Source organism: Phoca vitulina, unplaced genomic scaffold (assembly GCF_004348235.1).
Source record: "Phoca vitulina isolate PV1807 unplaced genomic scaffold, GSC_HSeal_1.0 scaffold8, whole genome shotgun sequence".
Lineage (NCBI taxonomy): Eukaryota > Metazoa > Chordata > Mammalia > Carnivora > Phocidae > Phoca > Phoca vitulina.
In genome coordinates, this window is record NW_022589711.1 from 23,295,378 (window position 1) to 23,314,581 (window position 19,204).

The window sequence follows — 19,204 nt, forward strand, 5'->3', positions numbered from 1 at the left end:
TTCTTGCCAAAATGTTTAATCAAGCCTTTAGATATAAATTCCACTGGGAATGGAAAAATACAAAGAGTAGGAGAACAAGTCAAACAAGGCAGCTACACAAATCCAGAATGTGGGAAATTTCACAAGACAATTGAACAACTGGTCCACTTTCTCCACGTCATTTCATTAGGGGGAGAAACAAGAAAACCATTGTGATTAATAACAACAACAAGGAAATAAAGAAAGGGGAAAGAAATGACACTGTTTTGGATTTTTTTTTTAAAGATTTTATTTATTTGACAGAGAGAGGGAACACAAGCGGGGAGTGGGAGAGGGAGAAGCAGGCTTCCTGCTGAGCAGGGAGCCTGATGTGGGGCTCCATCCCAGGACTCTGGGATCATGACCTGAGCCAAAGGCAGACACTTAACGACTGAGCCACCCAGGCACCCTGACACTGTTTTGGATTAAAAGAATCTTGATAGGTAGAACAAACAAACGCAATGCTGTAAAAAATTAGTAACAATTGGAGAAATTTGAATATAGACTGGTTATTTGATGGTATTGGAAGAATAGTATTCATTTTATCTGATAGCCAAGTGGTATTGTGGTTAGGAAAAAAGTCCTTTGTTCATGATGCAGTGTGAAATGTTTAATTATGAAATGTATCTGTAGTTTTCATTAAAATAAAATTTTCTCTTTAAAATGTGTTATGCCTATAGGTTTTTTTTTTCTAGAAGTTGTGACTCCACATAAATCACACTACTTACTGATTTGTGTGCCAACCTGCAGATGGCTTGAGCTAATTGTAAAAGTATTTTATGTACAAAATTAAATTGCCATTGTTATAAATTGGCACTATGACAACACATCTCAATTCGCTCACCCCAAAACCATTCTCTAACAAAAGAGCTTAACTGCTTTACTTCTGCATAATTAAAATAACTATCACAAATAGTTAAAATTACCATTCAACAAGCCTTTCCTATCTGTCAAGTACAGTGCTAAGGGCTTGACATTCACCCTCTCATCTGATTCTTGCAACAACCTTGTAAGTGCACATTATTAACATCATCTTGCAAATGAGGACGTCAAAGCTTAAAGAGTTTAAGTTATTGATCAGTCATAGAGGCAAAGCCCAATGAACCAAAGTCTGTTTCTTTCCAAAGTCTATGCTTTCAATCAACGTTGCTACTCTTCTTCCCCATGTCTAGAAGTAGATATTCAAATTTTAGTGAATTTGTATTTTATAATGAACATTGGTAACATCAACCATAGTTTCAGTTATTACAGCAAACTTTATGATATATTGCAAAGCTGGCATGGGCCATCTCCCTTCTTTATTCTTTTAGAAGAATTCTTCGGGCATTAAATAAAATCTATTTGCCCTTATAGATGAATTAATTTTCTAGTTCAACTATCTCCCTATGATTTTGTTTAATATTTAATTAAATTTATAAATTAATTTAGAAAAATTAATGCTTTTGCTAGATCAAGTCTTTCTGCTTAGATAAAATGATGAATTTTCACACATTAAACACATTTTTATACCCCTCAGTAGTTTTTTCATTTCTACCAAATACCTATAGGTCAGGCTTATGCATATTTTTTCCAAGAAATATGTTGGAAAATTTGTTGTGGATTTGTGACAATTTGAAAAAACTCTCAGATGAACTTCATAGTCTGGAAATATCAAAAAAAAAAAAAAAAGAAAAAGTTAGGTATGTCACGAATGCATAAAATATATGTGGTACTATTTTATCACTTACTACCATAAAATATACAAAAATCTATTGTAAAAAGTTAAATCTTATCCAAACCAACACTTAGAGACTGTACATGGAACCAATGGCAATTGAGAGAAAGCAGCATTAAGTCATAACTGCATAAAATTAACTGTAGTACATACTGCACTACTGTAATTTCATAATCACCTTCTTCTGCTGTCTTGGTGAGCTCAAGGCAACCTACCATGCTAATCTCTACATGAGCAATTGGTTTCTCTAGTAAATTGTATATCGCAGAACAAACTGATCTCGTGGTTTTCGTGTATTTTTCGTGTTTAGTGCAATTAACATAAACCTTGAGTAACACTCTGGAACTCTTATGAAGTACCACTAGCGGTGCTGTTAGTGCCCCCAAGAGGCAGAGAAGAATCATGACATTACAACAAAAAGTTGAATTGCTTAATATGTATGGTAGATTGAGGTCTGCAGCTGTGGTTGCCTGTCATTTAAAGCAGTATAAGGACCATTGTCAGGAAAAAAAAAAAAAAGAAAGAAAATTCTTTCTTTTTTTTTTTTGAGAGAGAAAGAGTGCAAGTGGGGAGGGGCAGAGGGAAAGAAAGAATCCTAAGCAGGCTTCACACCCAGCATGGAGCCCGACATGGGGCTTGATCTCATGAGCCTGAGATCATGATCTGAGCCGAAATTAGTTGCTCAACTGACTGAGCCACCCAGAAGCCCCCGAAAAAGAAAATTCTTGAAGCCATCACTACAGCTATGCCAGCAGGCACAAAAACCTTGCATTCTTTGCAAAATACCTTTTTGCCTCATATTAAAAATGCATTAAAAATATGGGTGTAGAATGACTATAAGAGATGCATGCCTATAGACTCTGATTTGAGAAAAAGTGAAGTCATATGACAACTTAAAGCAAAAGGAAGGTGAAGGATCTTAAGTTGGAGAATTTAATGCCAGCAAAAGATGGTTTGATAATTTTAGAAAGAAGTTTGGCTTAAAAGATGTCAAGATAACAGGAGAAGCAGCTCTGCCAACTAAAAGGCAGCAGACGAGTTCCCAGATGCCATTAAAAAAATCACTGAGGAAAAAAGATATCTGCCTGAACAGGTTTTTAATGCAGATCAAAGTGTCCTATTCTGGAAAGAAAATGCCACAAAGGATATCTATTAGTAAGGAAGAGAAGTGAGCACTATGATTTAAGGCAACAAGGGATGGGCCAAATCTACTGTTTTGTGCAAATGCAGTTGGGTTTATGATCAGGATTGCCCTTATCTATAAAGCTGCTAAACTCCTGACCCTTGAAGGGAAAAGAGAAACACCAGCTTCCAGTCTTTTGGTTGTATAAGAAAGCCTGGACAAAGGGAAGAATTTTTCTGAATTGGCTCCATCTTTGCTTTTTTCCTGAAGGCAGGAAGTACCTTGCCAGTAAGGGATTGCATTTAAAGTTCTTTTGATATGGACAATGTCCTTGGCCACCTAGAACCCCATGAGTTCAAGACCAAGGGCACTGAAGTGTCTACTTGCCCCCAAACACAATGCTTCTGATTCAGCCTCTAGATCAGGGGTTCATAAAAACCTTTAAGGCTCATTACACACAATAATCTATGGAAAGGATTGTCAACAGTTTGGAAGAGAACCCCTAAAGAGAAAATATCTTGAAAGTCTGGAACAATTATACCATGGAAGATGTCACTATTGTGATAGAAAAAGCCATGAAAGCAGTCAAGCCCAAAACAATAAATTTCTGCTGGAGAAAACTGTGTTCAGATGCTGTGCACTACAGGATTTATGACAGAGCTAGTCAAATAAAATCATTAAAGAAATTGTGTATATGGCAAAAAAAAAAAAAAAATGGTGGGGGAAGGGTCTCAAGATATGGATCTTGGAGAAATTCAAGAGCTAACAGACCCCACACCAGAGGAATTGATCGAAGACGACTTGATGGAGATGAGTGCTTCTGAACCAGCACCAGATGATGAGGAAGAAGACATAGAAGAAGCAATGTCAGAAAACAAATTGGCACTAGACCATCTGGCAGAAGGTTTCGGATTATTCAAGACTGCTTTTGACTTTAATGATCTGCACCCTTCCATGATATGGGCACTGAAAATAAAGCAACTGGTGGAAGAAGGATTGGTACTGGGTAGAAACATTTTTAGAGGAGTGAAAAAGCAAAAAAGTGAGAAAGAAATTACAAGGTGTTGTTGTGAAGTTGCACTGAGTGTGTCTGCCTCTCCTGCCAACTCCTCCACTTCCATCACCTCTTCTGCCTCTGGGACCAACCTCCCCTTCCTCCTCCTCCTCAGCCTACGCAATGTGAAGACAAGGATGAATACCTGTATGATGATCTACCTCTCCTTCACAGATACTAAACAATCATCATGCCATACAGTTAAAAACCTGTTTTTATGCGTTTTTGTGTGAAAAGTTTAATAACTGTACAGGGAGAACTGGGGAAACATTTTTCTGTCCTCATCATCGCCTATGTATTCATCCTGTAGAACATCGTGTGCAAGTCCTGTATGGAAGTGGACAGCCTATCCTTACGCAGGCATAAGGTGAGTGATATTTAATATAAAATTAATAATGGGTTAGTTTTTATAACTTTGCTTTCAAAGAATTACATTATCCTATAATATGTCTCTCTTTCATAATTGGAGAAACTGCTTCTCAGCCTATCATCACATGTAAGTGGTTTTTTAAAAAAATGTAACAATGTTTCCAGTACCGTGTTATGAATATGGCTATAATATGGTATGCCATAAAAAAATTAGTAACAGTTCATTCATTAGTGTATAGGCTAGACTACCATGAGGCAGTCATATTAATTATAGTAGGCTACCATAAAGCAATCATATTGCTGTTTCTTTGTATCAGTGCATGAATTGTATTCTTGCAAATAAATATGAGTTTCTTTTTCACATCTTTCCATTTTCAGTGTCTACTGTTAGTCACACATATAACATCTGCAGTGTTTTGTATCATAAGATAATGTTGATATAGGTACTGACAGATGATTCATTTTTATTTATTTTTTTTAAAGATTTTATTTATTTATTTCAGAGAGAGAGAGTGAGGGAGAGAGAGATGGGGGAGGAAGCATGAGCATTGTGAGGCAGAGGGAGAAGCTGACTCCCTGCTGAGCAGGGAGCCTGATGCGGGGCTGGGGGGTTCAATCCCGGGACTCTGGGATCATGACCTGAGCTGAAGGCAGACTTTCTTTTTCTTTTACTATGTTAGTCACCATACAGTACATCGTTAGTTTTCACTAACTAACGTGTTCCATCATTCATTGTTTGTGTTTAACACCCAGTGCTCCACGCAATACGTGCCCATCATTCATTGTTTGTGTTCCATCATTCATTGTTTGTGTTTAACACCCAGTGCTCCACGCAATACGTGCCCTCCTTACTGGCTGAGCCACCCAGGCGCCCCAGAGAATTCATTTTGTAAATACAGGATGTCAACTTACAACATCAACAAATACAGTACAGTACTGTAAGTGTATTTTCTCTTACAATTTTATTAATAGTTTCTTCTCTCTAACTTACTTTATTATAAGAATATAGTATATAATACATGTAATATACAAAATATGCATTAATTAACTGTGTATGTTATTGGTAAGGCTTACAGTCAACAGCAAGCTATTACAGTAGTTACATTTTTGAGGGGTCAAAATTTATACACAGATTTTCAACTGCGTGGGTGGTCAGTGCCCCTAACCCTCATGTTGTCCAAGAGTCAATTGTAATGATATAGAAGACTATAAATGTTATATTATTAAGTTAAAAATAGTTTGTGAAAAATTATGTATAGCAGAGCCATTATTTTATTTAAAAATGTTCATATAAAATTACCTATCTATAAATTATGGATATACAAATATACATAAATATTAACTACATGCATGGGTAAATGATAGGAGAGATATACACCAAAAAGTTAACTGTATTTATCAATGTTTAGTGAGATTACAACAATTTGGTTTCTTTGTGTTTTACTACATTTTCATTGTTTTCTCCAATTAACCTGCTTTTGTTTGCAGAAGAAACAAGCTATAAAAATAATAGTTAGAAATGAGTACGTTAAAAATGATTTGTAGACTAGTCTATAATGCCCAGTAGGTTGATTTCATTCTACAGGGAATCTTTTGGTGGCATTGAGGGAATTTCAATATTCTCTTTGCAAACAGGTTTGAAGATGGGAAGAAATAAATATCTTTGCTTCCAAACTGCATTTTTCAAAGAAAACTAACATGAGACAAGTAGTTGTCTTTGACATCTTTGTTCTCATATCTTAAGAGTTCTTCATGAAAATTTATATCTTATGACATCTCTGCATCTTCTTGTAAGAATTGGGTGAGAATGCAGTGCTTTATTTTATTGTCATTATTCTTTCCACCAAAAATGATAGAACATATCATTTTAGTACCAAGAGTTTCTCATGAGCTGTCAAAATATTTGAAAAATTTTTGAGATGATTAATCTATCAAATGGAACAGAAAGCAATCTTAACTTAACAGCTAAATAAAAACTATGTTCAGCTCCTTTAACCCTTGTGGCTACAGGCTACATAATTGTAGAATGAGGATTTGAACTACGACACTGTCTGTGTGCTTCAACACCATGCTATGCTACCCACTGAATAGCAAAGACTAGTTGAGGCTCACAGACTGTGGGCAGAAATGCACCTCAGAAAATCCAGTGCTTCACAGGAGACAACCTTAAAACGAAGGTCATAAAGTGGTTTAGACACATCACTTAGTAATTTAGAGATAGATTTGCGACTCAAGCTTTTGAAATTTTGTTACATTTCTGTTGACACTTTCTTTGCCAGGACAATGAATTATACAATCAATCTATTTAATAATTGGTGTTTTTGAAAGTCAAATTCATTCTGGCTTTCACTTTATAATGGAAACCTCATAGAAGCAGGAAATTTTCCAATAGTTAAGAATTAGAGAGTTATGGGACTTTTAAAGAGAGTCTATGCTTTCCCCTTCAATGTGGCTCTTGTTTAGATAGTACTTTTCTGGAAATCTGCAGAAAAGAATTCACCACATCTGCTAAGAGCCACACCTTAATGTCATAATCTCGGAATAGTGTGAAATAAGGATAATCTAGTACTTGCAGTGACTTGACAGCAGCGTGCTTACTCGATGATTACTGCCACTATGACCAGCCTCTCTGTTGGTGTTTCTTCATGTCTAAAATCAATCCCAAATTTTCTCTTTTTCCACTGGAGACAAAGAAGAACTGTGTTCCTCAAAACAGCCTCTCTTTTAAAGGGGAAAAACTCCAGGTGTCTTTTTATAGAAAATATCCCAATTCTTCTATATATTTTTACTGTTCAAAGATTATTTTCATCAGAACTGAAATTTTCACAAATACTGTTATTCTTCCTTTTGAGTTACCAAGTGGGAGCTTTGAGATATTTCAGGCTAGCACCGACTTAGGAAGGGAATCTTCAGCTACGTCTATGTGGAATTGGTGTAGAAGTAAACATAGGCGTTGGAATGACACCCACTTGGATGGTCTTGTTATAAAACCCTGGCAGCTGTGAATCCAAGACTGGTAAATATTCCCTTGAATGGTTATATATTTAGATCAGCTGTTTATAAATGGGTAGACCCTGCTTTAGATACTAAGAGAGGGCATAAAACATATTTTATGTTCAGACTTGTGCATAATTTGTCATTGATGAAATGCATTGTGCTGATGAGGACTGAGGTTTTTTCTCTTGTGTCTCCACAGAACCCAGCCTTCTCACTTGCTTCCCAGGCTTATAAAACTCATGGATGCATTTGTTGTTTGGGGCTCTTATCTGCCTTGACTATCTTTATGTTAGTCATTGCCCATTACAGTGGTTCGTCTTTTTTCCTCATTTGATTTACCTTTTAAACAGAATTTATAGTTTTTTTTTTACTATTTAAACTGAATCCACATTTTCAAAACATTGGTTATTTTTCCAACTGTGGTGCCATTTGTAAAGTTTCATTCACCCTGGCTTTGATGGTCCCACTTGCAATCTCAAAAAGGGCAGGAAAAGAAAAATCTTTTTAATCATTTTAGAATTATGAGCCTCTAAAAAAGAATTATGAGCCTCTAAGATGTTAAAAACATTCTTGGTTAACCGCTTGATAATTGTCTATATGGGCATGTTTAATGGGAGCTCTCGGATCTATTCCAAATGTGCAAATAAGCTGGCTAGTATTTTTGTTTCTTCTCTAGTCTTGAAAGAGTGGTTATTTTAGCATCTCAAGCATAACACCAGAATTAGAAGTCTTTTTAACCAAGTTTTACTTCTTGAAATTACCTATAAGACATTTAACATTATTAGTGTGTTTTAAAAAAGAGAAACTCTAAACTCTAAACTTTAGTATTTGTTGAGTAAGGGCCATCAGAAATAGAGGAATATAATGTTGCCATATAATACCAGTTTTCCTGATTATTGATTAATTTTTTCCTTTACCTATTCTCTCATGGCAGTGATCAGCCCGAGTGCATATGATGGAGGCAAACAAGACGCAGGTGACTGAGTTTGTTCTCACAGGACTTACAGATCATCCAGGGCTGCAGGTCCCCCTGTTCCTGGTGTTCTTGGTCATCTACCTCACCACCATGGTGGGCAACCTCAGACTGATTTTTCTCATCTGGAAAGACCACCATCTTCACACCCCCATGTACTTATTCCTTGGCACTTTGGCCTTTGCAGATGCTTGTTCCTCATCCTCTGTGACTCCTAGGATGCTTGTCAACATGTTAGACAAAAGTCAAATGATATCCCTCTTTGAATGCATGACCCAATATTATTTTTTTGGTTCCAGTGCCACCACAGAGTGTTTCCCCCTGGTAGTGATGGCCTCTGACCGTTATGTAGCCATATGCAACCCCTTGCTTTATCCCGGGGTGATGGCCAACAGGCTCTGTACTTGGTTGATAAGTTTGTCTTATGTAATTGGTTTTCTGCATCCCACAATTCATGTAGGATTATTATTTAGATTAACGTTCTGCAGGTCCAATATAATACACCATTTCTACTGTGAAATTTTGCCACTATATACAATTTCTTGCACTGACCCATCTATTAATGCATTGGTACTTTTTATTTTTGCTGCTTTTATTCAAGCTTTTACTTTTATGACCATCATAGCATCTTATACCCGTGTCCTCTTTGCCATCCTGACAAAGAAATCTGAAAAGGGCAGGAGCAAAGCCTTCTCCACGTGCAGCGCCCACCTGCTCTCTGTTTCCTTGTTCTATGGCACTCTCTTCTTCATGTATGTGCGTCCTGGGTCTGGCCCAGATCAATATCAGGATAAAATGTATTCACTGTTCTACACGATTATCATCCCCCTGCTCAACCCCTTTATTTATAGCCTAAGAAACAAGGAAGTTTTAGGTGCACTGAGAAAAATTATAAAGAAATAAATATTTCTCAGGAAAGCTTTCATCATTCCTTCGATTTTACTCTGTTTAAATAAAGCATGTGTCCCTGGGTTTTGCACATAGTAGGGCCTTAATATACTTGTTAAATGAATGGATAACAAATTTAGAGTAGATAGACTTGTCTTCATCCTAAGTTCTTGTGATCATCAAATTATTAATGAGCATGGTAAGGACAGGCTCCTTTTATTTTGTGCTCTTGTTGTTTTTAATCCATCCTCAAGGATAAAAGTGAAAAAGAAATCTCCAAATTACTATATCTTCATAACCTGAATGAGGTTTTGTATTTCCAGTTACACATATTTTAAAACTTTTTGAATTTATAATCTTTTTTTTTTATTTGAGAAAGAGAGAGAGAGAACATGAGTGGGGGGACAGGCAGAGGGAGAGGGAAAGACTCTCAAGCAGACTCCCCGCTGAGCATGGAGCCCAATGCAGGGCTCGATCTCATGACCCTGAGATCATGACCTGAGCCAAGATCAAGAGTCAGACATTCAACTGACTGAGCCACCCAGGCGCCCCTGAACTTATATTCTTATAAGTTATAGGAAGAATTAGCCTGTGTAAATCCACCGTTTAAAAATTACTCATGCCCTCCTAGATAATTCTGAGCAAGTAATTTTCAAGATTTTGTAGATATAAGTATCTTTGATAGATATTTATAATGAGGCAAACACTATATATGCCATAGTAACACTGTTAGACTAAATATGACAACATATATTCCTCGTGAGGCATTTAACATGAATATATCTAGGAGGCTTACAAGTAATTTTGGAAAATTAACTTATATTTGCATTGTATTCATTCAAAGATACAACACTTTAGCAATTAAATACTTAAAATAATTACTTTTCCTGCAATATAAGGAATAGTTCTGAGCTCTTTAAAAATTTCTACTTTTTAATTTATTGAATAATCTCACTGGGCACCTTGTTTCCAGCACAAATATACCATTGAATACATTCCCCGCCCCCCCCACCCTGGAATTGACAGCTACCTGAAATAGCAGGTGTGCTTGATCATCTCATAATTATGTAACTTAAATCAATTTTCTTTCCCTTACAAAAGTTATCTATGTTTTCTGTCTGGCTTCCTGACTTTATTACATATGGACTTGTGAATATTGTAGTGAAAAATAAGAAAAGATATCCCCATATACATGACACACCCCTCTAACCCCAGGCCTATTATTTTGATTTGAGGATAGAAACAATTTGTTGAGTCATTGAACAATAAAGCCCGCGGTGGGGTTGACTGGCTTCAGCACTGTGTGTTTGGGGCTCAGTTTCCTCAGACCCTGCTCCTCTCACTGCGTCTGAGCCCTGCTTCTGCTGTGTGGGCTCATTCGAACCAACATGGATGCCAAGTCTCTGTTAACCTACTGTCACTCCCTCTCTACACTCCAGGCCAGTGACAAAACTTTCTCTTTTTTTCCCCTTTATGTGCCATGCAGACTGTTTTAGGTATTGGCTGTGTATAACTGCTATCTGTCAATATATAGATGGTCTTTGTCTTTATTTTTTCTAACAGCACTGTTACTAAGGTGGGATGTGATCCAGTAGCAGATTGTTACATTCTCTATGTTTTTGTCATCACAGGTTGATATATAGCGGGACTGTCATCTTCACAGTTGCCCTGGAGAAACAGCCACAGGAAGTTCTGTGGTCCGTGGGGATAAATGTTTTGCAAATATTAAACCATGCAATTTAAATATCCCATTTTAGGGACACCTGGGTGGCTCAGTCGGTTAAGCATCTGCCTTCGGCTCAGGTCATGCTCACAGGGTCCTGGGATTGAGGCTCACATCTGGTTCCTTGCTCAATGGTGAGTCTGCTTCTCTCTCTCCCTTTGCCTGCTGTTCCCTCTGCCTGCCTCTCCCCCTGCTCGTGCTCTCTCTGGCGCTTTCTCTGTCTCTCTGACAAATAAATAAAATCTTTAAAATAAATAAATATCCCATTTTATGTTTGTTTTCATGATATTTAAAGTTGGAAAAAGCTAGTACTTGACTTTTTAGAGAGCTGGGAGAGACAGAAAGACTTTCAGGACAGGCAAGCCATGTTCCATTTAAGAGACCAGATCACAAGTTCCAACAGCCCTCGGCTTTTGCTGCAAAAGCTGAAAAAATGAAGAGTCCATAAGAATGTGAAGATATTAGTAGAATAGAAGTCTTAGGGACCTTCTTTCCACTTCCAACATCTCACATGCTACCTCCCCACCCCCATATTTTCATATACCATTTCAGAGACAAAGACGAAAAAGATTTAATTTCTTTTCTGCCAGGTAGGATGTCGTGGATATTGCTATACCTATTCCATGGATTGCTCAACAATTCATTGACTAGGATTGTAGACCTAGGTCATCTCTAGGCTGAGGACATGACCTCATGACAGAAAGAATGGGAGGTAGCAAGACAAGGGACAAGCAATTAAATCCCCTTCTTGGACTCTGAATTTTTGAGACTCACTTTTTCATGAGAACAGCCCAATTCCAACAGTGATAACTCAGTTCAGAGAGGTAGCCTGGGACATATTTGTGAAGACCAGATGTGGGAGGACATGACCAGAGTCTCTAGTCAAGTCTGAAAGAGAACCTGAAGCTTGTCCGGCAGAAAGCAAAGTCAGTGTGGGAAATCCTGTGAAATTAGCAAGTGAATTTATACTAATCTTCCAACAATCGGCTCATCCAGTACCTGTTTTCACTCAAGCCAGACAGGTAAAGTAGAGATGGCGCTACAACTTGGGGGTAGGAACGAGCATGTGGGAGAGGAGAACTCACAGAGAAATTGAGGTTGGATGACATTCTACACTTTCTGACACCTTATCAGAGACAACTGCCAAATCTCCAGATATTTCAGATCCACCCTATATTTATGCCTACACAAGGGTAGCCTTGCTGGTCATGTAGTGAGATCCCTGGCATAGAGACAGGCTAAATACTGGGGGTGGGGGCAGCTTCTGAACATCCAATATCCAGTTTTACTTAGCCAAACATTGATAGTCTGTAACACAGTCAGAAAATCAGATTAAGGACAGACGTCTTTTTGCAATGGGTAGATCCCTCAAAAAGAGTAAGTCTTTTGAGTGGACTAAAGTTTATTAAGAAGAGAATGTAATGGGTTAAGAGAACAGAAGGAATATTTATTTTCAGGACGTTTTGTAGAGCACAGGCTGGTTCGTTTATATTGACAATATTATGTTGATAAAGACTGGATAACTTTGTAAAGTTCGTGTTTTCCACAAGATGACAGATAATTCTTACAAAAATTGCATATTTCTGTGTGTAATTATAACATGTGGCAAAATACTAAAAAAATTCTTGGTTCCCAAAGAACAGCTGCAGCTGGATTTAATGGAGAGACCAGAGTATCAACTGGAGATCCTAGCTTTTTCTTGGAATACAGGCTAGATGGGAATTGGGTTTGACTCCCTTGGGAAGATGCTGAAAGTATTGTCTACATGGGAAGGAGGGTAAAACTGGTAAATGAGAATCAGAAACTGTAGTAGAATAAGGAGAAGAAACTGTTAGGTGACCACCAAATCTATTTTCTTTTCATCCTAGACACACACCTTCCCTTTTCCATTGACTATAGCGATATGATTGAGTTTAGGCTTGAAAGTGATGTATATCACTTACATTTCTGGCTCATAAGCACCTCACATTTGGAATCCCCTATGAACTTTACCCTTCCAGCTTGATCCAAATGAGAACACAAACCCTGAAGGAAATCATGTGTGGAAAATGCTTGAGTGGCAAGTTGGAAAGAGTTTGGGACTCTGAATCATCAAATGGAATGAACAGTTGTTCAATTAAGAACATGTGCTTCATACTTATCATAAAGGAGAACTAACCTTCTGTTCTGTTGATCTACTAAAATATTGGCTATTATTTGTAAATTCAATTAGTGTTACTGTAAATAATATATACATGTAATGCAAAAAAACCCTCTTCAACTGTATACAGTTAATTATTGGGTCTATTTCTCAGTGTAGGGAAATGGATATTTAGGCTTACCAATTTTAGTTGTTACTCTGTGTGGAATGAGAAGTTATTTATACATGCCGAGTGGGGAGAGTGTGTATGGGATGATGGTGAAATGGTGTACGTTTTATAAGAATCAGTCTGGCATCAGTGTAGAAAATGGAGTGGATGACTGTGTTAGCAGATGCAGATAGTGTCATTAGGAAGTTATTTAATAAGCCCAGGTGAAAGATGAATGTATTATGGATTTTAGGATTAACTGTACAAATAGAAATAGTTGGATTTAAGACATCTTTAGTACATAAAATCTAGAGGCAATAGTCAAAAAAATGGAATTGAGGGAGAAATTAGTTTCATGAATATGTTCCTGATTTATGGTGTGCACAAATACTTGTTTGCAGACCCTATTCCCTGAGACAGGGAACATTGGAAGAATACCAGGTTTGGGGGTGGAATAGAGGAAGATCTTAATTTCAGATTTGGACATGTTAATTCTAATGTACCTTTGGGATTTCCAAGTGGGCAAGTAGGTATTTGGGTAGTGGGACCATTAAAAGAGACAAGAGGAAGGAAAACAAGCTTATTCTAAACTCCGTTCAGTGACATTTTATAAACATGCCCCTCTGGTGAACCCTGAGGACACAATGTACAGTTTTAATTGTTATAACTAGCTGTGTGTAGATGATTTGATGATTAGCTCACAAGGCCCAGTAGAACAACTTTGACTTCATCCTACTGGGAATCTTTTTGAAGCATTAAGGGAATTTCAGAATTTTTTAAAGAATAGATTTGCAGATAGAAGGAAGAAATGTTATCTCCCTCCAGTTTGGAGTTTCCAAGGAAAATCAATACACAAATAATACTGCTTCAATTCTGCACCTTTTATGTTACTTGAAGAAAACATTTCCAATTTCCCATGATTTACAGGAAGTAGGTGAGAGTGCAGAGATTTTCATAATTTTCCATAAATTTCATTAATATAGTGTTGTAATTTGTCTGTATGATAAACATCTAAGTAAGAAATTAACATCCTGGACAGGTGTTTTTTCTATTTAAATCAGCAACCAAAATCTAGACAGACAGAAGTAAATGTCTGTCTGATCATGTATATTTCAGTTAGAATTTTTACACATTTTGGGGGGAGTTCTTAAATAATAAACTCTGGTTAACAGAAGAATGAAAATTAGAAAAATTCAATAATAGTGGTAAGAAAAATTCAGAGTTAATTTCATAATGTGAAGTTTGCTTAATTGAGACATAAGCTATGCAGCTCAAATCTAACTTATTTGTAATTTGTTCAGACTGGGAAATTCTGGCTTACAGTTTGTGGCTAAATACAATACAAATTCTTTAATTTCATGAAATCACGAGACTATGGGCTAAAGTCACTGGTGGTAACTGCAAAATGCTCCTTGTCTCATTTATCACATAACGCTGGAGACAAAATTCACAGAGATTACTAATCCTTGGCCAAGTTACACACTGTAGGAGCTAAAACTAGCAAAAACAAACATTTGGTTATTCAAGATTGTAAAGAAAGTTGGGCCAGTTTATGCAGGGCAAAAATCTCTTAAGTTCCTAATTTTCAATTAATATTTTGCCTGTGTTGTACATATTGGGGTTCCCGGTGGATATACATTCAAAAGTAAAAATTCCAAAGCTCATGAATTCTTCCTTTATTTTTAGTGGAGATAGAATAATATCTCACAATCTTCTCTTATGCTGATCACTGATTCATTGAAAAAGAGCTTTTGTGGGCGCCTGGGTGGCTCAGTTGGTTGAGCGACTGCCTTCGGCTCAGGTCATGATCCTGGAGTCCCTGGATCGAGTCCCACATCGGGCTCCCTGCTCGGCAGGGAGTCTGCTTCTCCCTCTGACCCTCCCCCCTCTCATGTGCTGTCTCTCTCATTCTCTCTCTCTCAAATAAATAAATAAAATCTTTAAAAAAAAAAAAAAGAAAAAGAGCTTTTGTTCCTATTTCTACATTAGACAAACTCAGTTTTTCTAATACATTCTCATGATAAAAAAAATTTTGTGTTCCATCAGTATTGAGAGATGTGACTATAAAATTATGAAAATGTTTTTTCATCCCAGGAAATACCATAACAATCTGTGTACCTGAATGTTTTTATTTTTCTTTTTATGGTAATATAAAAGAAACTACATTCACTGGAAAACTCCTTTTTAGACTTCTTTCAGAGACTATCTATAAATCATGAAAAAAAATCAATGTCATTACTTCATGCAAACATCACATGTTAAATTTTTTTTTTTTATTCATCACATGTTAAATTTACAACAGGGGGGATGCCTGGGTGGCTCAGTTGGTTAAGCGTCTGCCTTCAGCTCGGATCAAGATCCTCAGGGTCCTGGGATCAAGTCCTGCATCGGGCTCCTTGCTCGGCAGGAAGCCTGCTTCTCCCTCTGCCTGCCATTCCCCCTGCTTGTGCTTTCTCTCTCTCTCTCTCTGACAAATAAATAAAATCTTATTAAATAAATAAATAAATAAATAAAAAATAAATTTACAACAGGGACTAAAGAATAAGTATGGAGAAATAAGATTAATAAAAAAATTACTAAAATTGCAAAAAAAGAAAACCTTCTAAAAAGCTCTTGTTCTATTTGAATCCCTATCTTACACAATTACAGATAACTTCGGGGTATTAAAACAAATTGTATCTACTTTCTTTTCTTTTTTTTTAAGATTTTATTTATTTTTTGACAGAGAGAGACAGCAAGAGAGGGAACACAAGCAGGGGGAGTGGGAGAGGGAGAAGCAGGCTTCCTGCAGAGCAGGGCTCGATCCCAGGACCCTGGGAACATGACCTGAGCCGAAGGCAGAGGCTTAACGACTGAGCCACCCAGGCGCCCCGTATCTACTTTCACTGGTTAAAACTTGGCTCCCATTGACAATTTCCAAAAGAAAATGCTAATTTCCCTGGAGGCTATTTCTGTCTTTAACTGATATATACGTGCAAAAATTAACAGATGATTGCATCCTAATTTTACAATGGACTTTTCAGTGACAAAGCATCTCCTTGAAAAAGAAAACAACAGGATTTCATCATTCTTGTTTCTTTTCTCCATTACTAACATGTTGGAGACTATTCTTTTGCACATCTCTTTATGTACGTATAAAGGCCTACATAGATATACACACAAATAAATCAATTACATAATTTTATGTGAAAGAGATCCTAATATATATGCTGCTGTTCTCATAGAACTTTTATTTTGACTTCTCTCTTCCTCTTCTCCATTTCCCTCATTTCTACCTCTACTTCTATTCTAGAAAACCCAATGCTATAAACTTAATTTCTATTATCCACATTTTTCTCCAGGTAAAAGATTTAAAAATGCATTGTTTATTTTTCAATAATGAAATCTTATTTACACTTCTCTGTTACATATTCTTCTCGGGTAACAATACATTGTGAAAATTGCCAATTCAAGTGAAATAAGACTTTGTTTTCGTGGCTGAATTCTATTACAAAATATGAATGTACATAACCATGATTTATTTAACCATCTCACTGTAGATGTGTCTGGTCTTTGCCACCTTGAAAAATAATGCATTAGATATCTTTTGTGTATTTATCTTTGTATAGTTGTGCTTTTATTTCTAGGGTATATATAAGGCAAAAAGATAAAGGGTATATGTATTTATTAAAAATTTAAATGGTATCATATAAAATCGCTTTTTCAAAAAGGCTGTTGCAATTCATATATCCACAAGTAACACGAAAGGAGCACTTCTCTCACCTCAGTTAGCAGTATCCGTTCATTTTAATTTCTGCTAATCTGATATGTGAGAAAGGAAGTATCTGTGTGTGTGTGTGTGCGCACCTGCACTTGCACATGTGTGTATATTTACGACACACAGAAAACTAGGCATCTTTTCATTTTATTTATTGGTCATTTTGATTCACTTATCTGTAAACTCGCTTGTTCATATCCTTTATTCATTCTTCTTTTGGATCGTTTGCCTTTTTCTTATCTATTTTTAAGTTATTCTTATATTACATATTACATTATTCATAAATCTAGATCTTTCATATACATAGTAAAATGTATTTCCCAACCTATCATATGCCCTATGACTCTGTTCAATACTCTTTTGCTAATCATTAAAATTATATAGTAGCTACGCTTAGTATTGGCTTTCTTCTCTTGGATAAGGATTTCTCTAATCACTATGTTATATTGTTGTCTCCAAAATTTCTTACAAAATATCTATGCTGTTAGGTAGGAGTCTAACCTTATTTATATCCAGACAGCCAACACTGGCAGCACAATCCATTAAACCCATCACCTTTTTCCTACCGAATTGAAACATCGTATTTGTCTTATGCCACACTTCTATATATAATGGAATCTATTTCTGAGAAGGCTGCCTATTATTGCATTGACCCCCTTGTCTATTCTTATTCCACTATCTTAATGTTTTGATTATTATATCTTTATGTTATAGTGCAGTAGAAATTAAGGTACTCTTGACTGTTCTTACTATACATTTTTCTTGGATAAAATTGGAAATTTTTTTCTTTCATATAAATTTTAAGATAAGCATATATAATTCTTAAAACCTCTGTTGGATTGAGAAGGATTTGTATTAAATTTACTTGTTACTTTAGGTGAATTATCATTTTAAAACATTTTATTATGGAAAATTTTGAATGTATATTAAAGTACATATACAAAGGTAAAAATTAAGAAATTGCTAATTACATGAAAAGCACCTTTTAGAAATACATGTTACACAAAAAATACACTGTTTTTATGATTTCTTTTGTGACTGTTTCAACACTTTTTTCTTTTATTTTACTGTCCGGCCAGGTCAGATACGGCAGAAGAAAATAAGACACTCGCGGCTGAGTTTGTTCTCACAGGACTTACAGCTCGTCCGGGGCTGCAGGTCCCCCTGTTCCTGGTGTTCTCGGTCATACCTCACCACCACGGTGGGCAAACTTGGTCTGGTTGCTCTCATCTGGAAGGACCCCCATCTTCACACCCCCATGTACTTATTTCTCGGCAGTTTGGCCTTTGCAGATGCTCGTTCCTCATCCTCTGTGACTCCCAGGATGCTTATACATTTTTTATCCAAGAATCATACGATATCACTTTTTGACTGTATGGCTCAATTTTACAGTTTTGGCTCCAGTGCCATCACAGAGTGTTTCCTCCTGGTAGTGATGGCCTCTGACCACTACGTAGCCATATGCAACCCCTTGCTTTATCCGGGGGTGATGTCCAATAACCTCTGTTCTCAGTTCATTGGTGTTTCATATTTTATTGGCTTTCTACATTCAGCAATTCATGTGGGTTTGTTATTTAGATTAACTTTCTGCAGGTCCAATGAAATGCATTATTTCTACTGTGAAATTTTACAACTTCTCAAAATTTCTTGCACTGATCCTACAGTTAATAGACTTCTGGTTTTAATCTTTTCGGCCTTTACACAAGTCTTTACTTTTATGACCATCATGGTTTCTTATATTTGGATCCTCTTCGCCATCCTGAAAAATAAGTCTGAAAAGGGCAGGAGCAAAGCCTTCTCCACGTGCAGCGCCCACCTGCTCTCTATTTCCTTGTCCTATGGCGCTCTCTTCTTCATGTATGTGCATCCTGAGTCTGGCCACACTGAAGATCATGACAAAATGTATTCTTTATTTTATGCAATAATAATTCCTCTGCTAAATCCTTTTATTTACAGCCTGAGGAACAAAGAAGTTATAGGTACCTTGAGAAGAATAATGAAGAAATAAATAGTTGCCAGACAATATTCAAAATGTTTCTTTTTTATCATCTGCTGAAAAAAGCCCCAAGTCCTGTAGATAAGCCATGACTGCTATTCCACCAGAAGGCTAATGGTCAGAGGAGTTCATAAGCTCTGTGGAAGCATCCCAGCTTCCCATTATGGTTTCTTGGATATGGGTCCAGTGAAAGTTTGGGAACCTTATCTATAGAACTAGCTTATTTAGAAACATTGTGCTTTATTTTTATCTGAGGATTTGGCTTTTGCAAATTAGTTATTTTCTAGGGCTTTCCAAAATTCCA

At 36.6% G+C, this 19,204-nt stretch overlaps 1 protein-coding gene and 1 pseudogene across 1 annotated transcript; both read left to right on the forward strand.

Annotated features, from left to right (window-relative positions):
- The first annotated feature begins 8,227 nt into the window (after positions 1 to 8,227).
- Positions 8,228 to 9,151, forward strand: LOC116633513 (olfactory receptor 5AC1-like). The gene has a single exon (XM_032406119.1). It carries the CDS (start codon positions 8,228 to 8,230, stop codon positions 9,149 to 9,151), a length of 924 nt encoding a protein of 307 aa, XP_032262010.1.
- A 1,768-nt stretch (positions 9,152 to 10,919) lies between these two features.
- Positions 10,920 to 18,912, forward strand: LOC116633514 (annotated as a pseudogene).
- Positions 18,913 to 19,204: the final 292 nt, after the last annotated feature.